This window comes from Theropithecus gelada, chromosome 4 (genome assembly GCF_003255815.1).
Source record: "Theropithecus gelada isolate Dixy chromosome 4, Tgel_1.0, whole genome shotgun sequence".
Taxonomy (NCBI): domain Eukaryota; kingdom Metazoa; phylum Chordata; class Mammalia; order Primates; family Cercopithecidae; genus Theropithecus; species Theropithecus gelada.
Window position 1 is genome coordinate 36428135 of NC_037671.1, and position 19271 is coordinate 36447405.

General features: G+C 56.3%; 2 protein-coding genes across 7 annotated transcripts in view; both read right to left on the reverse strand.

Moving 5' to 3' along the window:
- Positions 1-19271, reverse strand: part of LOC112622829 (40S ribosomal protein S10) — an 846014-nt gene that overhangs the window by 533960 nt on the left and 292783 nt on the right. The window lies entirely within an intron of this gene.
- The window catches only part of GRM4 (glutamate metabotropic receptor 4), a 136052-nt gene that overhangs the window by 108999 nt on the left and 7782 nt on the right, over positions 1-19271 (reverse strand). For 2 of the 5 annotated variants that reach the window (XM_025382737.1, XM_025382729.1), the window contains exons 1-2: positions 17154-17351; positions 4224-5102 (exon numbers count right to left, since the gene is read on the reverse strand). The exons of 1 other annotated variant lie outside the window; for it this stretch is intronic. Coding sequence is in view for 3 of the 4 variants with exons in the window: in XM_025382729.1 (XP_025238514.1) it covers positions 4224-4742 (519 nt within the window). In the remaining variant the exon portion in view is untranslated. Of the gene's footprint in view, positions 1-4223; positions 5538-17153; positions 17352-17508; positions 17724-19271 lie in introns of those variants that run through there. 2 more of the 5 variants (XM_025382731.1, XM_025382732.1) reach the window with 2 other exon arrangements.

Genomic DNA, 19271 nt, shown 5'->3' on the forward strand with positions numbered 1-19271 from the left:
AAAAAAAAAAAAAAAAAAAAAAAAACAAATGAGGAAACCGAGGCAGAGAAGGGTTAAGCAGTTTGCCAGGACAGTCAGGCCTCAGGCTGCCTGGCTCCAGAGTCCAAATGCTTACCCCCATGCTGTGCAGCACCCCCTTCTCCAAGCCTTAGCTTTTCCACTGCAAAATGAATAAAAGACTCAAAGAAATTATTTCTGGATCCCCCTGAGCTCTTACAGGTACAGAACTTGGAAACTGCTTCCCTCCAGGGGTGTCTCCAGTCTGCTCCTCCTCTCCCCAACAATGACTTCACAGGAAAAGGATTTTTTTTTTTTTTTGTGACGGAGTCTCACTCTGTGACCCAGGCTGGAGTGCAGTGGCACGATCTCGGCTCACTGCAACCTCCACCTCCCAGGCTCAAGTGATTCTCCTGCCTCAGTCTCCCAAGTAGCTGGGATTACAGGCGCATGCCACCACACCTGGCTAATTTTTGTATTTTGAGTAGAGACGGGGTTTCACCATGTTTCCAGGCTGGTCTCAAACTCCTGACCTCAGATGATTCACCCTCCTCAGCCTCCCAATGTACTAGGATTACATGTGTGAGCCACCACGCCAGCCATGAAAAGGTCTTATGGGCTCATTCACACTATGGTGTAAATAACTGACATGGTAAGTGGAGGTGAGGTAACTAGTGGATCAGGGATTCAAACCCAGGCCTGAACCTGGGCTGGGCCCCCAACAGTGCATTGTACAAGCTACAACTACTGGGCTTGGGGGCCCACCCAAAGGTATTCTTCACACCCATCAGCACCCCTGTCCTGAAAGAATGGGACAAACTGCGAATGAAGGAAGGGGTGGGAGCAGGGAAGTTAGGGATAGAAGCTGTCAGACCTATGAATTCCCAGAGTCAGGCCTTCTGGTCCCCAACAGAGACCTGTTCAAGTCCCACTTCTGACTCAGCTAATTTGAGCAGGCAGTCTCCCAGGAGTCAGGCCTGGGAGGGGGGACCTGGCTTTGAGCCCTGCCCTGTCATTTTATCAGGGTTCAGCCTCCATATCTGTAGAGCAAGAGGTTGGCCCCTTCCAGCTCTGAGGCTTGTGAGTTTTGCTCACATCCTGACCCTGACTGCACCCCACTTGCATTCTCCATGCAGGAAATCACCCCCTCTGAACCAAGCACCGGAAGTCCACCTCTTGCAGGAAGGAAAGCTGTCATCACAGCCTCTGGTGCCAAGTTCCCAGCAGGCCACATTAACCCATCATCAGGGGAGCAGGACAGGGGCTGCAGTGGTGCCCTTTGACATGGACACCTGGTGGTGGGCGCAGGTCCCCTCCCCCAAGGCATCCCTCCCTCACCCTCTCTTTCCTGAGGCTCCTGCTCCCAACCTCCCTCCCCAAAGTTCAATCTTTTTGCTTCTGTAAATGGCTTTTAAGTTTCTCACCCAGCCTCTTGTTTCTATCAGTTTAATTATTGAGGAGGCCTCTTGTCGCCAGCCTGGAACATTAAGGCCGTTAAAAGGGACCGAGGGAATGCAGGCCACAGCCGGCTGGCTTCCCCTGCCGCCCCTCCCTTTCCTTGTCCAGCTCTGTCCCCCTGTCCTGCTTTCTTCTCCACTCCCCAGGTCTCTACCTCCCGGTCCTGCCTTGCTCTCTGTGCAGCCTGGGGGGCTCCTGACCCCTGCCCCAACCACTCCATCCTGTGTTCTGAGGAGGCACAAACCAAACTGAGACTGCACCATGCTCCTCTGTGGCCAGACAGGGGATACTATGAACCCCCAGGATGGTAAGGCTCTTCACCCCAGGCCCCTCACCCCACCCTGGCCCTTCCCCATCCTGGGAGAGGTTAGCATAGCAGCTGCAGCCCAATCCCCTGTCTGGGGCACTGAGCGTCTCATCTCAAAATATCTATGTTCCCAAGAACACACCTTAAGACCCAACTCTGAGTGACCATTCCTTGAGCCTTCACCATGTACCAAGTGATGGGGCACTCTCAGCTTCTTTGGCCTCTCTGCCTCCCTGTAAAGTAGGCACTCACTCCGCTCTGAAAAACAGGGGAAGGGATCCTCACCAATGTCACAGGTTCAAGGGCTGGACCAGGCTGTTTTACCATCTTTCTAAAAGACCCAGAGTCACTAAAGGAGTTTAATTACAAGCTCAGATAAAGAGAATACAGCAGCCTCACTTGTGGGGTGACCTTCCTGGAGGCTGGGGATCTGTGCCCCACCCTGCCAGGCTGACAAGGGGGAGTCCAAGGGCTTGTCCCCTCTGCTGGATGGCCCAGACTGCCTCAGCTCCTAGGCCAGGGCCAGGCGGGCTGAAGTGATGACTCATGTGGCCTGAGCCATCACTAGGCCCTGGCCTGGGACAGCCTAGCCAGCTCCTCCTCTCCTCTTGTGTCCAGTCCCCACTGCAAAACTGGGTGTGGTGGGAGGACTGAACCAGGCTACCATTCCCGAACCATCCTGCCAAAGAACTCTGAAAGATTATCAGAGCAACACAGCCCCCAGGGATTGTTCCAGCTGCCTATCGCGAGGGCAGAAATGCTTTCAAGTTTCCTGCTTCATCTTCAAACTACGTACATCCATGTTCAACCACTGATCATAAAAAGAAAATAAAACCATGTACAAATTTTGCCGTCTTCATAATGCATCCATTTGTTTTAAAATTAAAATTGTGTTTTCATCCAACTCATCAAGTAAAACCAATACTCCAGGAAAAGCCTTATATTTGAGGCCCACAGAGCATACCAGAGACATGGCTGCATACACAGGTAGGGGCACACGTGTTCTTCAGCCCCAGAGCAGCCAACGGCAAAAGTCCTGCCCCACCCAGACATGTGGCAGCACAACTCTGGCCTCCTCCTTTGCCACCCACAAGCTTCCTCACCCCCACCCCAACACTGGGACCGTCCTCTCCCTTCATCTCCACTTCTACCCGGGCCCCCAGACATGCCCCCAAATCCTGATGCATCATGGGAAGTGGGCCAATGGCTTCCAGAAAGAGTTCTGGTGAGAGTGGTCCAGCTTCAGCTCTCCCCACCGTGCCTGGTGCAAAACAGCCTCTCTCAGTCTACTTCCTAGCCCTGGAGACTTTAGGGAGACAAAGATCAACTCCAGAGGCCAACAATCTGACACCAGGGTGAGGGAGGGACCAAGCAGCTTCCACTGTGTCCCTTCCTCTTCCCTCTCCCCATTCTCTCCTCCACTCCCCACACACACACACATGCACAAACACACACACGCACACACACACACAGAGCAAACAAGGCAGGCTCCAAGAGAGAAACGGGCACATAATTATTGGTAAAATGCTTGTAATGTTTTTCTCTCTACCCGGTAGCTTTCAGTTGTTTTAGCAGCTTAGCGAAGCACTTGGCTCCAATTGAATTGCAAATCAGCAGCTCTTGCCCCAGGAAGAGAGGAAAGGAGGCGGCAAGGAGGGGGCTGGGAGGGATTCCAGAAGGAAAGGGAGAAAGGTGTGCAGGGAAGAAGGGCAGAAGGAAGGAAATCACAGAGGGAAGCTTGGTTCAGGGCCCAGGGCACCAGAAACAGAGACCGCCTACTCTCTCAGGCCTCAGTTTTCCCGTCCTCATCTGCATTCTCTGCAGGCTCAGCAGCCCCACACCCCATCCAAAAAATGAGGACACATTCTCCAACCATAATATCGGGTGGGACAGGAGGGCCACAGGGGGCTTCCTCAACTACCCAGAAGAAAAACATATCTTTCTTGGGAATTGCAATTATATGAAAACAATGTCAAAACAAAAATATTGCTTTTTCTCCCTGGCAATCTCCAGCATTCATATTTCCATTCTTCTTATCTGTCTGCCTTTCTGTCTATCCACCTGCCTATCTTTTTATCTGTCTGTCCACCTATCTCCTCCTCCCTTCTGTCATTCTCCAGAACATCCTTTTCCCTCCTGGTGCAGAATTCCCTGGAGAGGAGTGGAGTTGCTCACCAAGCCTCCAGCAGCAGGTGCTGTTTCAGCACCTCGGTCAGCACCACAAGGCTGGGTCCCGATGCCTTTCACTCTGCTGTGCCTATGCTAAGACCACAAGACAACATACTGAAACCAGGAAGAGCTGCCCCAAATTCTCAGATACTGCTCTGAGGAAAAAACTGTCCCTTGGAGTGAGGAAAAGAGGAGGAAAAAGGGGCTGGTCGGCCAGGCCTGGCACCCTGGCGTGAGGCAGGCAGAGACCGCTGGGGGAGGAGCACCTCAGGGGACTAACCAAGGCACTGACCTTGAAGAGGCGAAGGATGTTGGCCACCATGATGGAGACCGAGCTCCCTGAAGCACCGATGACACCCACCACGCGTTCAGGCTTGGTGATGATGGGTGGGCCACCACTGCCACAGCGGACCTCCGTGCCATCCTTCTCGATGAGCGCCTGCACAAAGGTCAGTGACTGCTCGAGGGCATGGGTGTCCCTGGAGCAGGTGTCCAGAATGCGGGCGCCCAGCGTGATGTTGGGCAGCAGGTCCGGGTCGTTGTTAATGCGATCCAGGGCGAAGAGCATGGCCTCCAGTCGGTGGATGCCCTTTTCCTTCTTAAGTTCTCCACAGGCCTTGCCCTCTGAGCCCCGGCCATGCACCGGGAACAGGCCTCCCAGTGTGATGTCCCCATCTATGCGGATGGAATTCATGTGAGGGTGGCCTTTGGGCTTCCCCAGGGAGGAAGGCATCCAGGGACCGTAAAGGCTGAGGAGCAGGCAAAGGGGCAGCCGGGCCCACCACCAGCCCAAGCCTCTCTTCCCAGGCATCTCGGAAATCCCTAGAGACCCATGAATGGCAGGCCCACTCCTAGCCCTGGCAGGCCCCTGGCCCCACGGCCTGGGTGGGCATGGGCAGGGCAGCTTCAGCAGCAGGACTGAGGGCAGCCAACTGCATAGCCCATGCTGCTACCCTCTCCCACCTCCTTGTCACTCGGGCCAAGCGCAGTTGCCCACACAGTCCAGGCCCACAGACAGCAGACAGTGGCCGGGGTTGCAGGAAGGCTCTGATCCTTGTCCCGTCCTGCAGGCCTATTCTCGGTGGATGACTGTGGAAAGGGCAGAGTGCTCCTAGCTTGGCGTATCTTGGCATCAAGGAGAAAACAGCTCCAATCCTCTCCTCCTACCAACCTTAGAAGGGGAAAAGAGAGACAGAGTATCAAACAGAAGCCCGAAGAAGACATTAGCTAGTCTCATCTCTCATTAGGAGCCTGAGAGAAGGAGATGCTAGAGGTTATCGCCAAAGACTCCATAAATCTCCTGTACTTGGTTTCCTCTCCGCTGTTGCTCAACTCTGGCTTAAATGGGAGAGTGTAGGGCAGAAATTAGGTCATGTTTGAAGCTTCCTAAGGCCTGTACCCACTGCCATCAGTAGCCCGGGCATCAGAGAGCACAGTCCCCAGGAACAGCCTCGAACTGGCTTGGGAGGAAGAGGGGCCTTCCTCAACACACCCACATGAATGAGAGCAAGAAACAGGTCCTATGGGCCCAATCTCATTACAAAGATGAGGAAACTGAGGTCCAGAGCAGGAAAGCATTTTGCCTGAGTCACACAGGGAGTGTGCAGTTTAATTACAAGCTCAGATAAAGCTTGGACAATGCCTACTGCAGCCCAGCTTCCCTGCTCTCAGCTCTGGAACCCAAGACACTTTGGCTCTTCAGGGACTCAGAGACCCAGGAACGCAAATAAGGCCCCCTCAAGAAATCATCCTGGAATGTAGTGGTGTAGGCTGGGCCAAGGGAAGACCAGGGAGGAGCTGAGGCTGTGGGGGTTCTGGATTTTCATCTTGAATCAGGGAGCGCAAGGTGAACCCTGCACTCTCCTGCCTCCACCCCAGCTACACAGCTACCCCAGGCAGGGCAGGGGAAAGCCAGCAGCCCCTGCATGAGGAGCAGGCCTCCACTCAGCTTGCATGTCCTCCCTCCCTCCCTCTCTCCCTCCCTCTCCTGACTTTCTTCATCTCTCCATTTCTCCACTGCTCTTTCTCCCCACCCCACTTCCTCCCTCTGAGAGCGGGGCTCGGGTTACGGCCTGAGCTACTGCACATTATTAAGATCATCATCATTATTATTGTTGTTGTGATTAAATATTTATCTGCAAGGGTAGAGGAGAGAACACCAGCCCTTCCTCATTCTCACTGCTAATTTGGGCTAATTTCCCCTGGGGGATCCTTCCCTCACCCCAGCCTCCCCATTCAAAGCCAGCAACCTCCCTCCCACCACTTCGGAGGCCACAGGGAGAAGAGATGGAAGCTGAGTCAGGGCTTGGCTGGGGGCCAAATCCAAGGCCCCCTTCCCCAGGGGTTTGGCAAATGAAAACCAGCAAGTCACTTGTCCATTCTGTGCCTCAGTTTCCCCAAGCAGTTGGAAGAGGAGCTTGTGTTGGGATTGAGAGGCTTCCCCAGAGATGTGGTCCCTCCATCAAGACCAAGCAGTGGTCTCAGGGTCATCCCTGCCCCACCTGTCATTCCCCCTACAGAGGCCCTGACTGCTCCAGTTCTGGGCCAAGGGGAGGGAAGGAAGCTGCAGTGCCCCCAGAGTCCAGCCTCAGCTCTTGAGCTTCTCCAGCCTTCTAGACCCTCATTTCACATTTCACCCCTTCCTCAAAATGCTCCCTTCACATTACCTCCTCAGAAACCAAGAATATGGCTACTAATTCTCCCTGGCCCCATGCTGCAGGTGAACCAGTAGCCCAGAGGTATCACATAATTCTCCCAGAGTCACACAGTGAACCAAGATGCATCCAGGACTGGAAGCCGCATCAGCCACACTGGGAAGCCCCAGCAAAGCTGAAGAAAGTTTCACAATACCACCCTCTCCCCTGGAGCCAGGAGCTGGGGACCTAGGACTGGGGGCCAAGGCCAGTGCTTTGGGGAAGGCTTAGGAGCCATTAAAATACAAAGTGGGGAGCTGCACCTGTATGGAGCTTTCATCATCACTCATGCCTTCCTGTGAATGAGTTTACCAGATGTCTGTCCTAGATGGCTATGGAGAGTGAAAGGAGGCGGGGTATGAGTTGCTAATGCCAGTACCAGGTAATTCAGAAGAGAGAAACCAGAAGAGCTACAGATGAATCTTATGGTCCTGCTGCAGTAGCTAGAGATAAGGCGCATCCCTGCTAGCTCTCAGGAAAATCTGTAAAATGGGTGCGTTGGAGTAGAATCCAATCTGGGGGCCATACTGTCCCTGCTGACATATTTTCAGTTGCTGCAATGATGGGGGGGAGTCAGCTACTAGCCTGTGTGCAGGCAAGGGGCACAGATGCTAACTGGCCAGCTGTGGGTGGGAGAGCCTGCACAGTTAAACACCATCCTGTCCAAATGCCGACGGTGTCCTGTGGAGAAATCACAGCAAATGATAACCACTGCCATGTGCCAAGCACTGTTCTAAGTGCTTTACCTACATTTTCTCATGTAATCCCCACATCCCTATGAGCTACATGGTATTTTTATCCCTATCTCACAGATGAGGAAGGCAAGGCACCAAGTGCTTAAGCGACATCTAGCCAGGGGCACAGAGCTTGTGCAGGCTGCCTGTGCCCCTGGCTGCTCCTCTGTGCTGGCCCAGAGGATCTCTCAGGCCTTGCCAGTTCTAACGTCCTGTGAGTTTATGATCGGTTTCCATGAATTTCAAACGGAGGGATTTTTGGCATCATGACAGGCTGTGTGCCGGGGCTACAGCAGGGCAGATTCAGGCTGGGAGACCAGTACACAGCAGCTTTTGACAGTCAGGCCCTGCTCAGGCTTCCAGATCCTTCGTGAGGGCTCACACAGGCTTCTCCTTGAGGCCAGAGCACGTCTGGGCTGAGCAGTACGTGCGCGCGCACACACACACACACACACACATATATATACACACACGGGGAAGGGCAGACACCATGGGGGAAGGAGGCCTCCAAGAGGAGAAAGGCAAACACCCGCAGACTAGAATCAAGAGCCTGGAGCCCCAGTTTGGTCAGATCCCCTGCAAGGCCTCCCTCCCACAGGACTGGGTCCCAGCCCCTGCCCACAGGTCCCTGTCCACCCCTCAGTCCCACCAGGCCTGCCTTTTCTGAGCTTCTCCAGAGAACTGGGCAAGCCACTGCCTCTTTTAGCTTCCCCTCCCTCCTTTGATCATGTAACAGGAACAAGGGAAAAGTAAAAATACCCCATGAGTGAAAGAAGCCACTGAGAGCAGAGGCTGGATGTGGTGGGGTGGGTTGGGGTGGGGGCCAGGTGGATGCTCCCTTCCCCGGCAGGGCCTGCTTCCTTCTGCAGAGGCGGGAGCTGGGGGCACATAGAAGGGGTCCTTCTTTAAAGTCCTTTGCCCAGTTTTCAGACACTCCCCCGCCAATTCCAAAATAGTCAGGAGAGCTCAAGCCTGGGTCAATTAGGGGCATCCTTCCCCAGGTAAAATTGCAGGGATGACTGTGAGTCCAAGCCAGTGTGGGCCCCACCCCTAGACAGGCCTCTTTCCCCTTTCCTTTCCCTCTCCCTTCCCCACCACCCTCTCCCAGTCTCTCTCCTCTTCTCTGGCTCCGCTAGGTTCCTTGGCTCCAGGGGACGACAGAGCCAGGCATGGAGGAATGAGAGCCCTGAGAGGCAGGGATGAGAGCGACTGGGTCACCTCCACACAGCAATAACTCTCAGGCCAACAGTGTTTTCCAGAACATTCTTTCCAGTGAATGGGCATGTGAGGGGAGCTGGTTGGGGACAGCTGCAGGCTATCCCTTTCCCCCCACTAACAGTCAGAGTAAGGGGGATGGGGGGAGTCCCCACACATCCCAGCTGGGACCTCTCTGATATCTAGGGCTTTTGTGCAGGGACTCCAGGAACCTGCCTTGTGGTCACTTCTAAGTCCCCGCCCCCAATTTTTTTTGAGACAGGGTCTCACTCTGTTGCCTAGGCTGGAGTATAGTGGTGCAAACATGGCTCACTGCAGCCTCGACCTCTCAGGTTCAAGCGATCCTCCCACCTCAGCCTCCTGAGTAGCTGGGACTACAGGAATGCACCACCATGCCCTGGTAATTTTTTCTTTTTTTTTTTTTGTAGAGATGACATCTCACTATGTTGCTTGTCCAGGCTGGTCTCGAACTCCTGAGCTCAAGCAATCCTCCAGCCTCAGCCTCCCAAAGTGCTGGGAATACAGGTGGCAGTCACTTTGCCCAGCCCACTTCTTAGTATAATATTAACAAGCAGGACCTTCATGCTTTTCCAACTTCAATCCTTCCCCCTGCATCCAGGGCCCAAGCCAGAAAGAACCACAAACCACAAAACAACAACCAGATCCGAAGAGAACTGCTGTGATTTACCAAACCCCCAATTATTTTTCACTGAGTTTCCTTTTATTCTTCCAAAATTAAGAAAACAGAATAAAACCCAAACACCAGAATAAAGGGCAAATAGAGGGAACAACCTTGTCCTTTGCTCCCCAGGGTCAGGGTCATTGCCAGAGCCCCCGGCTCCTGCTCTTGGCCCTCTGAGGGTCAGCTCCCATAGGAAAGGGGCTTGGGGACTCAGGCCCAAGCCCCTTGGGGTTCAGCAAAAAGAGCCAGGCCAAGAGCTCCCTCCCACGTTCCTCTCAGCTCCCAACCTTCTCTGTGTTCCCACCCGCACTTCCTTCATCTCCATTCACCTTTGCCTCTGCAGGGCCCACCCAGCCCAGGTGCTCAGGAGTGCTGAGAATTGTGAATGGCTGTGTGGAGTCTGGTTTCAATTCCCGAGCTGTTTAGATGCCTCATCGCCCACACACCGCATCTCCCAGAAGGGGGATGGCAGTGCCACTGTCCCAAAGGGGAAATGAGGGAGAACTGGAGGTCTCTTCCCTCCCTTCACCTCTGTGACCCCTCTGCCATTCCTCTGGGCCCCCACTGGCTGGGCAGAGGTGTGGTTTGTAGGACAGGACAGGAATCGGTCGTCAGAACTGTCAGAACGGTGCCACCCCTGCCAGCCACACTGTGACTCCCAGGCCATAGGGTAGGGGGATAACCAGTTAGCGCTTGAAATTCTAGCAGCACAGCCCTCTTTGTGCTGACCTCTGCAGCCCAGCCCTGCACAGAGCCTGGCATCCCCAGCAGGCTTCGTGGAAGTGAATGAATGATGTGATGTGAACCAAATGATTCCTGGGCCTCTCGTTCAAGTAATCTATTTCTGGGTTTAAGGCCCCTTCCATAAGCAATTCTTTAACCCACAGGAATGATTCTAATAGTGGAATGTGAGGCATAGTTTCAGGCAGGGAAACTAAGGACTGATTGAGCTATGAGAAGGCATCTTGGAACCTTCAACCCACCCAAGGCCAGCTGAGGCTTTATTCTGCCTAAAGAGAAGCCCTGCTCCCAGGCAGTCAGCCAGAATGGCCACAGCCACGTGCTAAGAGCTAAGAGCAAGAAGGGCACAGTGGGGGTCTAGCCCCAATCCTCTTCCCTTTCCCTCCCTGCTGAGCTCCTCCAGCTCACCAGCCTGATGCCAGAAACCCCAGACCCCACTCCACAAGCTGTCCCCTCCCTGTTCTGGCAAAACAACATGGCCCTGATTCAGAGGCGACTGTCTCTGTGATGGGCATGGGGTGGAATGCCCCAGAGGAGAGCAGGGAGGGAGGAAGGAGGGAGTAATTCTTTTGCCTAATGCCAGTGGAAACTTGGCGCAGAAAACTTTCAATCCATTGCCCCTGCATTCTCCCTATGATTCCCTCCAGCCTCCTCTCTGTGAAGCTCTCCCTTCAAGAAGCAGCTGAGATCCTTCCTTCTCCAGGAAGCCTGACCTGATTATTACAATTCTTGTTATCTCCTTCCTCCGCAGTTAATGACACAACACAGAACCTCTCTTGTGTTAACAATGACGAGGCTGGGAGCACATTAAAGGCCTGCATGGACAGCACTGCCCTCATCTCTATGTCCCCCATGCCCAGTCCAAGATTCAGAACACAGGAAAGGCTCAGTAAGTGACCAGGCAAAGCCAGGTCCCTGCCCAGAGCAGAGCTCAGGACAGGGGATCTGCAGCAGTGTGCCCAGTCCAGAGTGGCACTCGGACCTAGCACTGAATTCTCACAACTCTGTTGTGTGCTCAAGCACAGAAGACAGTCCCCTCTGCCACAGCCATTCAGTCCCTCAGGGTGACATTCAAAGGTGCTCTGAGCACCCACTATGCGCCAGGCCCTGCTCTGGGTGGGCACCGGGGAAACATTGGGAGTGAAACAGACACAAATGCCTGCCCCGTGGAGCGCACGTCCCAAAGTGGGTGGGCACAGGCCGTGGAGCGCACGTCCCAAAGTGGGTGGGCACAGGACAGACAACAAATACATGAACACATAGACAGCTGGAACTTCAGGAGATCAGGGGATATGACAAAAAATAAGGCAGGTAAGGGGACAGGGAATCAATGAACCAGAAGATTTTTTTTAGAAAAGAAAAATCAGGGAAGGCTTCTCTGAGGATATGGCATTTGATCCTAGAGTAAAAGCAGTAAAGGCATGAGCCATGTGAACATCTGGGAGAAGAGGATTCCAAAGAGAAAGAACAGCAAGTGCAAAGGCCCTGAGGTGGGCACAGGCCGGGCACCTGATGTTCGAGGATGAGCAAGGAGGCCATCATGACCAGGGAGCAGTGGGGAGGGGGTTGATGCGATGTCAGAGAGGGTCCGGAACACAAGATCAACAGGTGCCTTATGGACCACAGTGTGGACAGGGAAATGAAGGGCCACGGAAGGGTTTGAGCACAGCACAGGCAGGGACTCATCACCAGAGAAACCTGAGACCTAGAAGGACAGCCACCTGGAAAGGCCACAGCAGCTCACAGCAGCAAGTCCCACCGACAAGGCAAGCACATCTCATCAGCTCTTGGGTCCCCCTGCTCAGCCTAGACAATGCCCCACCCTGACCTTCCTCCTCTCCCAGAGCCAGGGGACCAGCCACCAGGCTCATGCTTGCCTGGATCTCCTCCACCCAGTAGGCCCCAACCATACAGACCCCCAGGCCCCTCCTCCCCATCCCTACATGCCACCGTCTCCAGTTTTCCAGCATAAGACCCAAGTGGGCAAGTGTCTTTGTTTGCAGCTGTTACTACTGTGAGCTTTGCCACTAATACTGCTTCTTCCTCTCTCCTCCCTCTTCCTGTCCCCTCAACAACCCAGCACTGCCCTGGAAAGCTGGGGTCACTGGCTTAGCCCAATCAACATCCAAACTGCACTGCAAGAACATAACTGTGGTTGGTGGGGAGACTTCCATCCCTCAGCTGCACCGAGGTCAGGCACTGAAAAGGGGCAGTGAGTGGCACCTGAGAAGCAATCACCCTCCACAAGCTCAGGAATCAGGTCAAGTCTCCAATATTTATTTCTATATTTAAACCTAAAAATAACCCTGTGGCAATGACAGAGTTTTTACTAGAAGTCATGCCCCCAACCAGGAAACAGATTCAAGGGCTAGCCTGTGTCACCCTAAGGAACAGAGGGGTGGCTGGGAGGGCCGAGTGTGAAGGACTGGGTGGAACCCAGACCTCCTGATTCCCATGCTGGTGGCCCAGCCCAGGGAGAGCAGCTGCCTGAGCTCTCCTGGGACTCACTGTCATCACAGCCAATGGGCGGCCAGTGCCTTCTTGGGAGAACTGAGAGCCTTTAACTAGACACCACGGCCTGCCTGTCAGCGTGGCTCGGCCCCAAATGGCATGGGCTGGCATTTCCCAATTACCACAGATAATATCTACCTTAATTGAATGGGGTCCAGATAATGTCATTATGCATTACGTTCCCCAATTTATTTAATATACGTGTGTACACATATATTTATGCCTCACTGCTGCCACGAGATTGCTAAATGGTGAGGTTAATAATAAAACATTTCGACGGGAGTCATCAGCTTTAATTTAAGGGGTGATTTTTACTATCCTTGTGGTGCTCGTTTTTCCAGGGAGCCAAGAGAAACATGGACAGACTGGAACAGTCTCTCAGGCCTGCAGGTGAGGAGGTGGGGTGGGCTGGCTGCTGGCTGGCAGACTACATCTCTTCTAAGCAAGTTCCATTGACATGCCTCCCTTCCAGGAGCAGGCTCAGGCAAGGCAAGCCAGGTGGAGGGGAGAAGTGGAAACTGAGGCAGAAGCCCCCAGGGCAGGCAGGGAGAAGGAATTGGTTGTGAAGGAGGAGCTACCAGCGTCAGGTTCATCTGGGAGGCAGTAGGGAGAGGGAGGCCAGAGACAGTACACAGAGAGAGGACAGACATAGACGGTTCACAGGACCCAGAAAAAGCAGCCTGCACTCTACAAGGACCAAAGGCAGCAAACCCTCTAACTTAATTTTTTATAATCCCCTGCTAATTAGGGCAGAGGTGACACTTAAGGAAATGAGCCCTCTCCGTTCTTTCCAGGAGCCATCAGGCTGAGTGGGAGTGACAGAGAGCTGGTGTCCACTGCTCCAGGCCCATTGCCCACCAGTGCAAGCCCTGTTAGGCTGCCAAGACAGCCAGCAGCCCTTCTGCAGCCCCAGTGAGGGGCCAGAGCTCCGATGCCGGCTCCCCGCATGCCTTCTTCAGGAGGCAAAGGCGGCCGCCACTCAGCAGAAGTGAGATAACCTTCGAGCCAGCAGCCAGCAGGCCCAGCTGCCCAGGCTGCCAGTGCGGCCTGCCCACTGGAAAGCTGGGTTCTAGGCCGAGCAGAGGAGGACAGTGGGGTGGGCAGATATCTTGGGGTGGGTGGTAATTAGAGGCTGCCGGCTCCACACTTGTCTAGGAGAGAGGACACATCTATTGGCTGTAATTATTCAGTTCAGAAGTCTGTGGGTTCTGCTCCCATCTTTTGCTGCCAGCTGTCCCCCTGCGGCAGGGCGGGTATGGGTGTGGCCGCACATCCTGGCGCTGGACTGTGGACCCCTCAGGAAGTGGGTGGGGGCTGCAGAGCCCTTCTGGGCCTGAGCCCGGCCCTCTGACCCTTCTGGATAGCACACTGCTCAGTCCCGGGCTCACTCATTTGCTCGCTCGCTCTCTCACCTACCTCGGGCTGCCTGCCGCTGTGCAAGGCGCTCCCTCCCAGAGACGTCACGCCTCCAACGGAATGAAGCCGCCCAGACGCAGGTCGGGGGAGGAGGGAGGGGGGGGGTAGGAGGAGCGGCCTACGCAAGGCCCCTGAGGCCCAGAAAGCAGCTCAACTCCTGACATGCTCCCACCTCCCCTCCGCCTGCTCAGGACCTGTGCTTAGTGAGGAGCTACATGCCGCACCCCCCCCCCCATCCCGCAATGTATCTGGCTCCTGAAAATGCCTGAGAATCCATGAGTAGAGTAGAGCCCTCCTTTGGGTTAAGCACTGCCATCTTCCTCTCCCGTCTCTCTTAAATGCAGATGCCCCTGGAAAGGGTAGTCCCTGAAGTGGCTAAGGTGTGGGGTGCGAGGGGATAACTTTTAGGGTATTTTTGTCCCTGACAGCTGTGAAGGTATTGGCAGGTAGGCAAAAGCTTATGTGTAAAAGGACGGAAGTTGGAGGAACACGAGACAGTGGCCACCCAATTCACAAGCAGACATCACGTCCCGCCCAGGGCTGAGCAGAGGCTTGGAGGCACCATCCTCAAAGTCTCCTGCCCACCCCACCACAAAGACAGGATCTGACTAAGGGCTGGTGAGGCCTTCCAGGAAGTGAGAGAGGGGACAAGGCTCCAACCGCAGCCAGGCCCATTTCGAGGACTGGTTCAACAGTCCTCAGGGCCTACCAAGAAGAAGTGATGAGGCCCCTGCGCTGTGGGTGATCACACCCCGGAGTGCCCAGATGCCTCTGCGGAGTGCCTAGACGCCTCTCTAGTCCTCCCCTCTTCATGGAAGCTTCCCCCTACCTTAGGTCGGAAGGCCCTGAGGCCCTTCTGGACTCCGAGGAGCTGAGCATGCAGACCCACAGTCTGAGGCCCAGCATCCCATTGGGATCCAGGGGAAAGTGGGGCGAGCCCAGGACACATCCCGGGAGTGTGGGGAGATGGGAATGAGGGCATTCTTCACGTCCACCATTGGCTGGCCCCGGGGCGGGAGGCTGAGCGCTGCAGAATGGTAGGGTGTGGGATGGGGTGCTCCCTATGGAGACCCTGGACGCACTGCCCTCCCCGCCTGCCCTAGGCCCCCACTCACCCCATAACGGACAAGGTGAGGGACTATGATGGAAACACACACGCCCCTCCCTGCTTGTCTCCTCGGGCTTTCTGCCAGGGGCAGCCACCGCTCTGACAGACACGTGGCTTCGGGCACCCAGCTAGGCAAGCGCAGCTCAGTTGGTGTCCGGAAAGGCCGTGTTCTCCCGCGCCAGGGGCCGGGAGGGGAGAAAGAAGCAAGGTGCCTCCTCCAAAAGGGACTGAAAGTCTGAGGGCGGGATGTCACTCGGGCCTAGGGGCAGGGGGCGCTCTTACGTTCGGGCCTCAGGACTCCCTGCCGCCGCCGATGCTGCTGCCCCATCTCAGCACAACAGCCTCAGACCGCCCTGGTGCGGGGGCGCCTCTCGCAGTCGGGGCCTCCACCTCCCGGCCCCACCCCCGCGCGGGGAGGAAACGGCTCCCACCTGCGAGCGCCGGGAAAGACCGACCCCGGAGCGGGGACCCCCAGCACACACGCGCGTACACACATGCACACACAGAGACCACGGCCGGTCCGCTCGCCCGGCGGCCGCGTAGACGCGCGGGTTCATCAGGGTCCCGGGGAGGGACGGTCCCGAGTGTCCGGAAAGAGCCTGACCCTGAAGTCCTGGGGCTGCGGGGAGACCCCAGACCCTGGAGAGCCCCACAACCCGCCGAGGCCACGGGCAAGCGGTTGCCGGGCTCCGGCCGGTGGCGAAGGCGGCGCTGGGGCGGGCACGGGAGCCGGACGCGGTGCCTGAGAAAGGAGCCCAGGCGCGCGAGGCTGGGTGCCCTCTCACCGGGAGACTGCCGGCAAGAGGTGCAAATAATGCCCCGCGCCCCCGCCTGTCCTGCCTCTCCGCAGACTGGGATGCGCTAATGCCGCCGCCCCCACCTGAAAGCTGGTACGACCCTCTATCCTGTGGAAGCCCCTGTATGCAGAGACAGTACTTTCCACCGGGCCCGCAAAAAAAAGCCTCTGCCCCATTCCCTCCCTCAGGGGCATCCGGAAAGCCTGCCTTAGCCCCAAGGGGAGACCCTCTAGTTCAGGTCCCGAGCTCTCCGGCCCCTAGGGCTCCAGGGGCGCCGGCTCTCTTCAGGGCACTCCGAGCGCGGGAGCTCGCCGGAGGCCACCTCCCTGAGCCCCGATGTCCCCGCTGCAGCCCTCGCCCCAGGAGGCCGGAGGGCACGGTCCCCTCTGTCCGTCCCCCTCGGGCCACAACTCACCGCGCGCCAGCAAGGTTTAAGCCGCGGCGAGGGGTCGGCTGCGTGCCGCCTGCCCCGGGGGCGCAGGCAGGCGACAGCCGGAGGCACGGTTCTCGCGGTGCCCAGAGCCCGGGCCGCGGCGGGCGGCGCTGACGCTGCGGACCGAGCGCGCCGCGGAGCCGCCCGGAGTCCGGGACGCAGCAGGGATGAGCTGGCGGCCGCCCGGCCGGAGCCGCCGCCAAGCGCGCGGCGTTCGGCTGCTGCTCCGGCAAGCAAGCAAGCGAGAGGGGGATCGGCGGCAACCCCTGCTCCTGCTGCGGCGGAGCCCGGCGTCCGAGCCGGAAGGAGAGGGAGAGGCGGCAAGGGGAGTGAGTCTGGCCGAGAGCTCCGGGCTGGGAAGGGAGCGGAGCGGGAGCGACCAGCGAGCGCAGCCGGCCGAGGTGCGGGCGCCTCGCGGCGCCGCGGCAGCGGCAACAGCAGCAGGAAAAAAAAATGAGAGCGAGCTAGAGAGCGCGCTGGAGAGCGAGCGAGAGAGAGAGCGAGAGACGAGAGAGCGAGGAAGGCGCTGAGAGGGGAGGCTGCGGGAGAGGGCGGGAGCGCCGGGAAGCGCAAGGGGGCGAGGGAGCCGCAGCCGCTGGCCCCGGCGCCCACAGCCGCTGCTGCACCCGAGGAGGCGCGAGCCCAGCCCCGCAAGTTTGCGCTGAAAGTGCCGGCCAGGCTCACGGCGCTTCCGCCGGCCTTTTAAAGAGAGAGCACCTGGAGCCCATCCCCTACCCCACACCTCCACCTCCGGAAGGCCAGGGCTCTCGCGGCGCTCCGCCACCCCTCCACACCCGCCCTGCTGGCAGCTCCCCTTCCACCACACCCCACCGGCGCCCTCTTCCGGAAGCCCCCCTCTTCCTCCTCCCAGTGCGCCTGCCAGCTCGCCTACCCCGAGGACATGGCGGGGACCCCTTCTCACCCCAGAGGGGGAGGGTCAGGAACATAGCCTCCCCAACACACACCCAGAAAAGTACAGCAAAGCACAGGGACGCAGAGGGGCGCGCTACTCCCACCCTGGTGCGTCACTGGAACCTCACACATCCGCGCGCACGTGTCGTATGCCCCCATGTGGCATGTTCATTTGCACACCCCACTGCTCCTGGTGCAAGTGTATAACAAGGGGAGAAACTAAGGCCCAGTTAGGTGATTCCATTTGCCCCAGATCTCACAGCCTGTCCGAGGGACACTTTCCACAGAGCCCCCTTACCACCTAAGAACCCCACCAGGCTAGGGAAACACCCCACCCACTGGTCTCCCTCCAGCACTGGTTGGCAAAAGTGTAACAGGTGGCCTCCCGGTCAGCAGGCTGCAGTGAGACTCGGGAAGAATCCCTTAACCAACCACAGAGCCAGCTGGCCTCCTTCCTGGAGGGGGCTTGAAAACTTTCAGTTGGTTAGAGGCAGGCAGCAGGGGAAGTGAGGGAGCCACTGCAGCCCTCTTAGGATTGCAAAAGCATCTCGCCCCAGACTGCAGAAGTGGCTTCAATTAGAGCCATGATGTGTGACTGTCCTTGTCCTGGGGAGGGCGCACAACACTGTGCCAGGGAGCTGGGGGAAGAAGGCGGCAGAACTGGAGAGGCTGGCCAGAGGCCTTCCTCCCCATCAGTACTTCGACTCCCAGCTGATCTGCCAAGTGCTACCTTGTGCTTGACGATGCTCAGGCCTGGCAGGACTCTGCCACCCTCACAGCTCAACCCTAATTTCTACAGGGGAAATTAGGTGAGGGGAATGTCTGGGAGGGTCTGGGAATAACAGGGACAGACCCCCACCGCCTGCAACGGGACTGCCCTTTCTCCCTCCTTGCCCCTTTTCAATGCTCCTGCCCCTTCCTGAAGACCTGCTCGGGCTCCACCTCCTCCAGAGCTCCAGCCTATGCTAGGCCAAAACCACATCTCGTTCAGCATCGTTTGGCCATGGAGCCTGGCACCATGCCTGAACGGTAGCATAAGCTCAAGGATTGTTTGGTGGGTGAATAAATGTTGGCAAAGCTTGCACTCTCTATGATGTCACATGTAATGGCCCAGATACATGTCTCATTTACCCAATCAGTCTGAAGTCTCTGAGGGAAGCACCCAGATTGTTCATTCATTCATGCTTTTTTTTTTTTTTTTTTTTAAATGAAAACAACACTGACTGAGGTCCTGCTCCATTCCCAGCTCTAGGTGTACACACACGACTGAACGCAATTCTGCCCTTGAGGAGTGCACCCCGTGGTCATTCGGACCCCAGCACCACACTTTTTGTAGAGATATAAGCAAAGGCCGTGAAAGTTCCTGCTGCCCAGCAGCTCTGCCCAGCCAAGTGTGCACTGCTCTGGGCTTGCAGGGAACTCAAGTTATTCCTGGAGAGGCCGTGTCCTTGGGAACAGCCTGCCTGGGTTCAAATCTGTGTCACGTGTGTGTGTAGGTCACATTACCCAAGGCCCTCAGTTTCCTATCTGTAGAACAAGGATTACGACACTAATCTCAAAGCAGAACTGCAGGTATGGGGTGTGCATCGTTCACTGCCAAGAGGCCACCCAGTTGAGAGGGCTCAGGGCAGCTCAAATTCAGCCTGCCTTGGTCTTGACAAGTGACACATCCTGTCTTGTGGCTGTATCTGCCCAAAAGATGGGGTTCCTTTTTCTGATCCTCTCAGAGGTACCATATGGACTAGTGCCTGGGGCCCTGCTTACAAGGTGTTCATGAAAACAGAATGAAATAATGTACGCGCAGCACCTAGTCCTGTATTTAGGCACCCGTAAGTGGGAGCCACTGAAATTTTTAACAGAATCCTCAATATACTTTTGTTGAATGAATGAATGAATGAATGAATGGACTAATTACAGTGACAATAACATGAGCCATGGTTTATTGAGAGATAAAACAAACCCAGCCACTCTCCCCACCCCCTGCCCCTCAGTGTTGCTTTCACTCTGGCCATAATTGCCCCACCCCCCGCCCGCCACCAGCTGTGTCGCAGAAGGCTGGGCAGGCTATATTTTTCAGGGGTTAAAAAAAGAAACACTG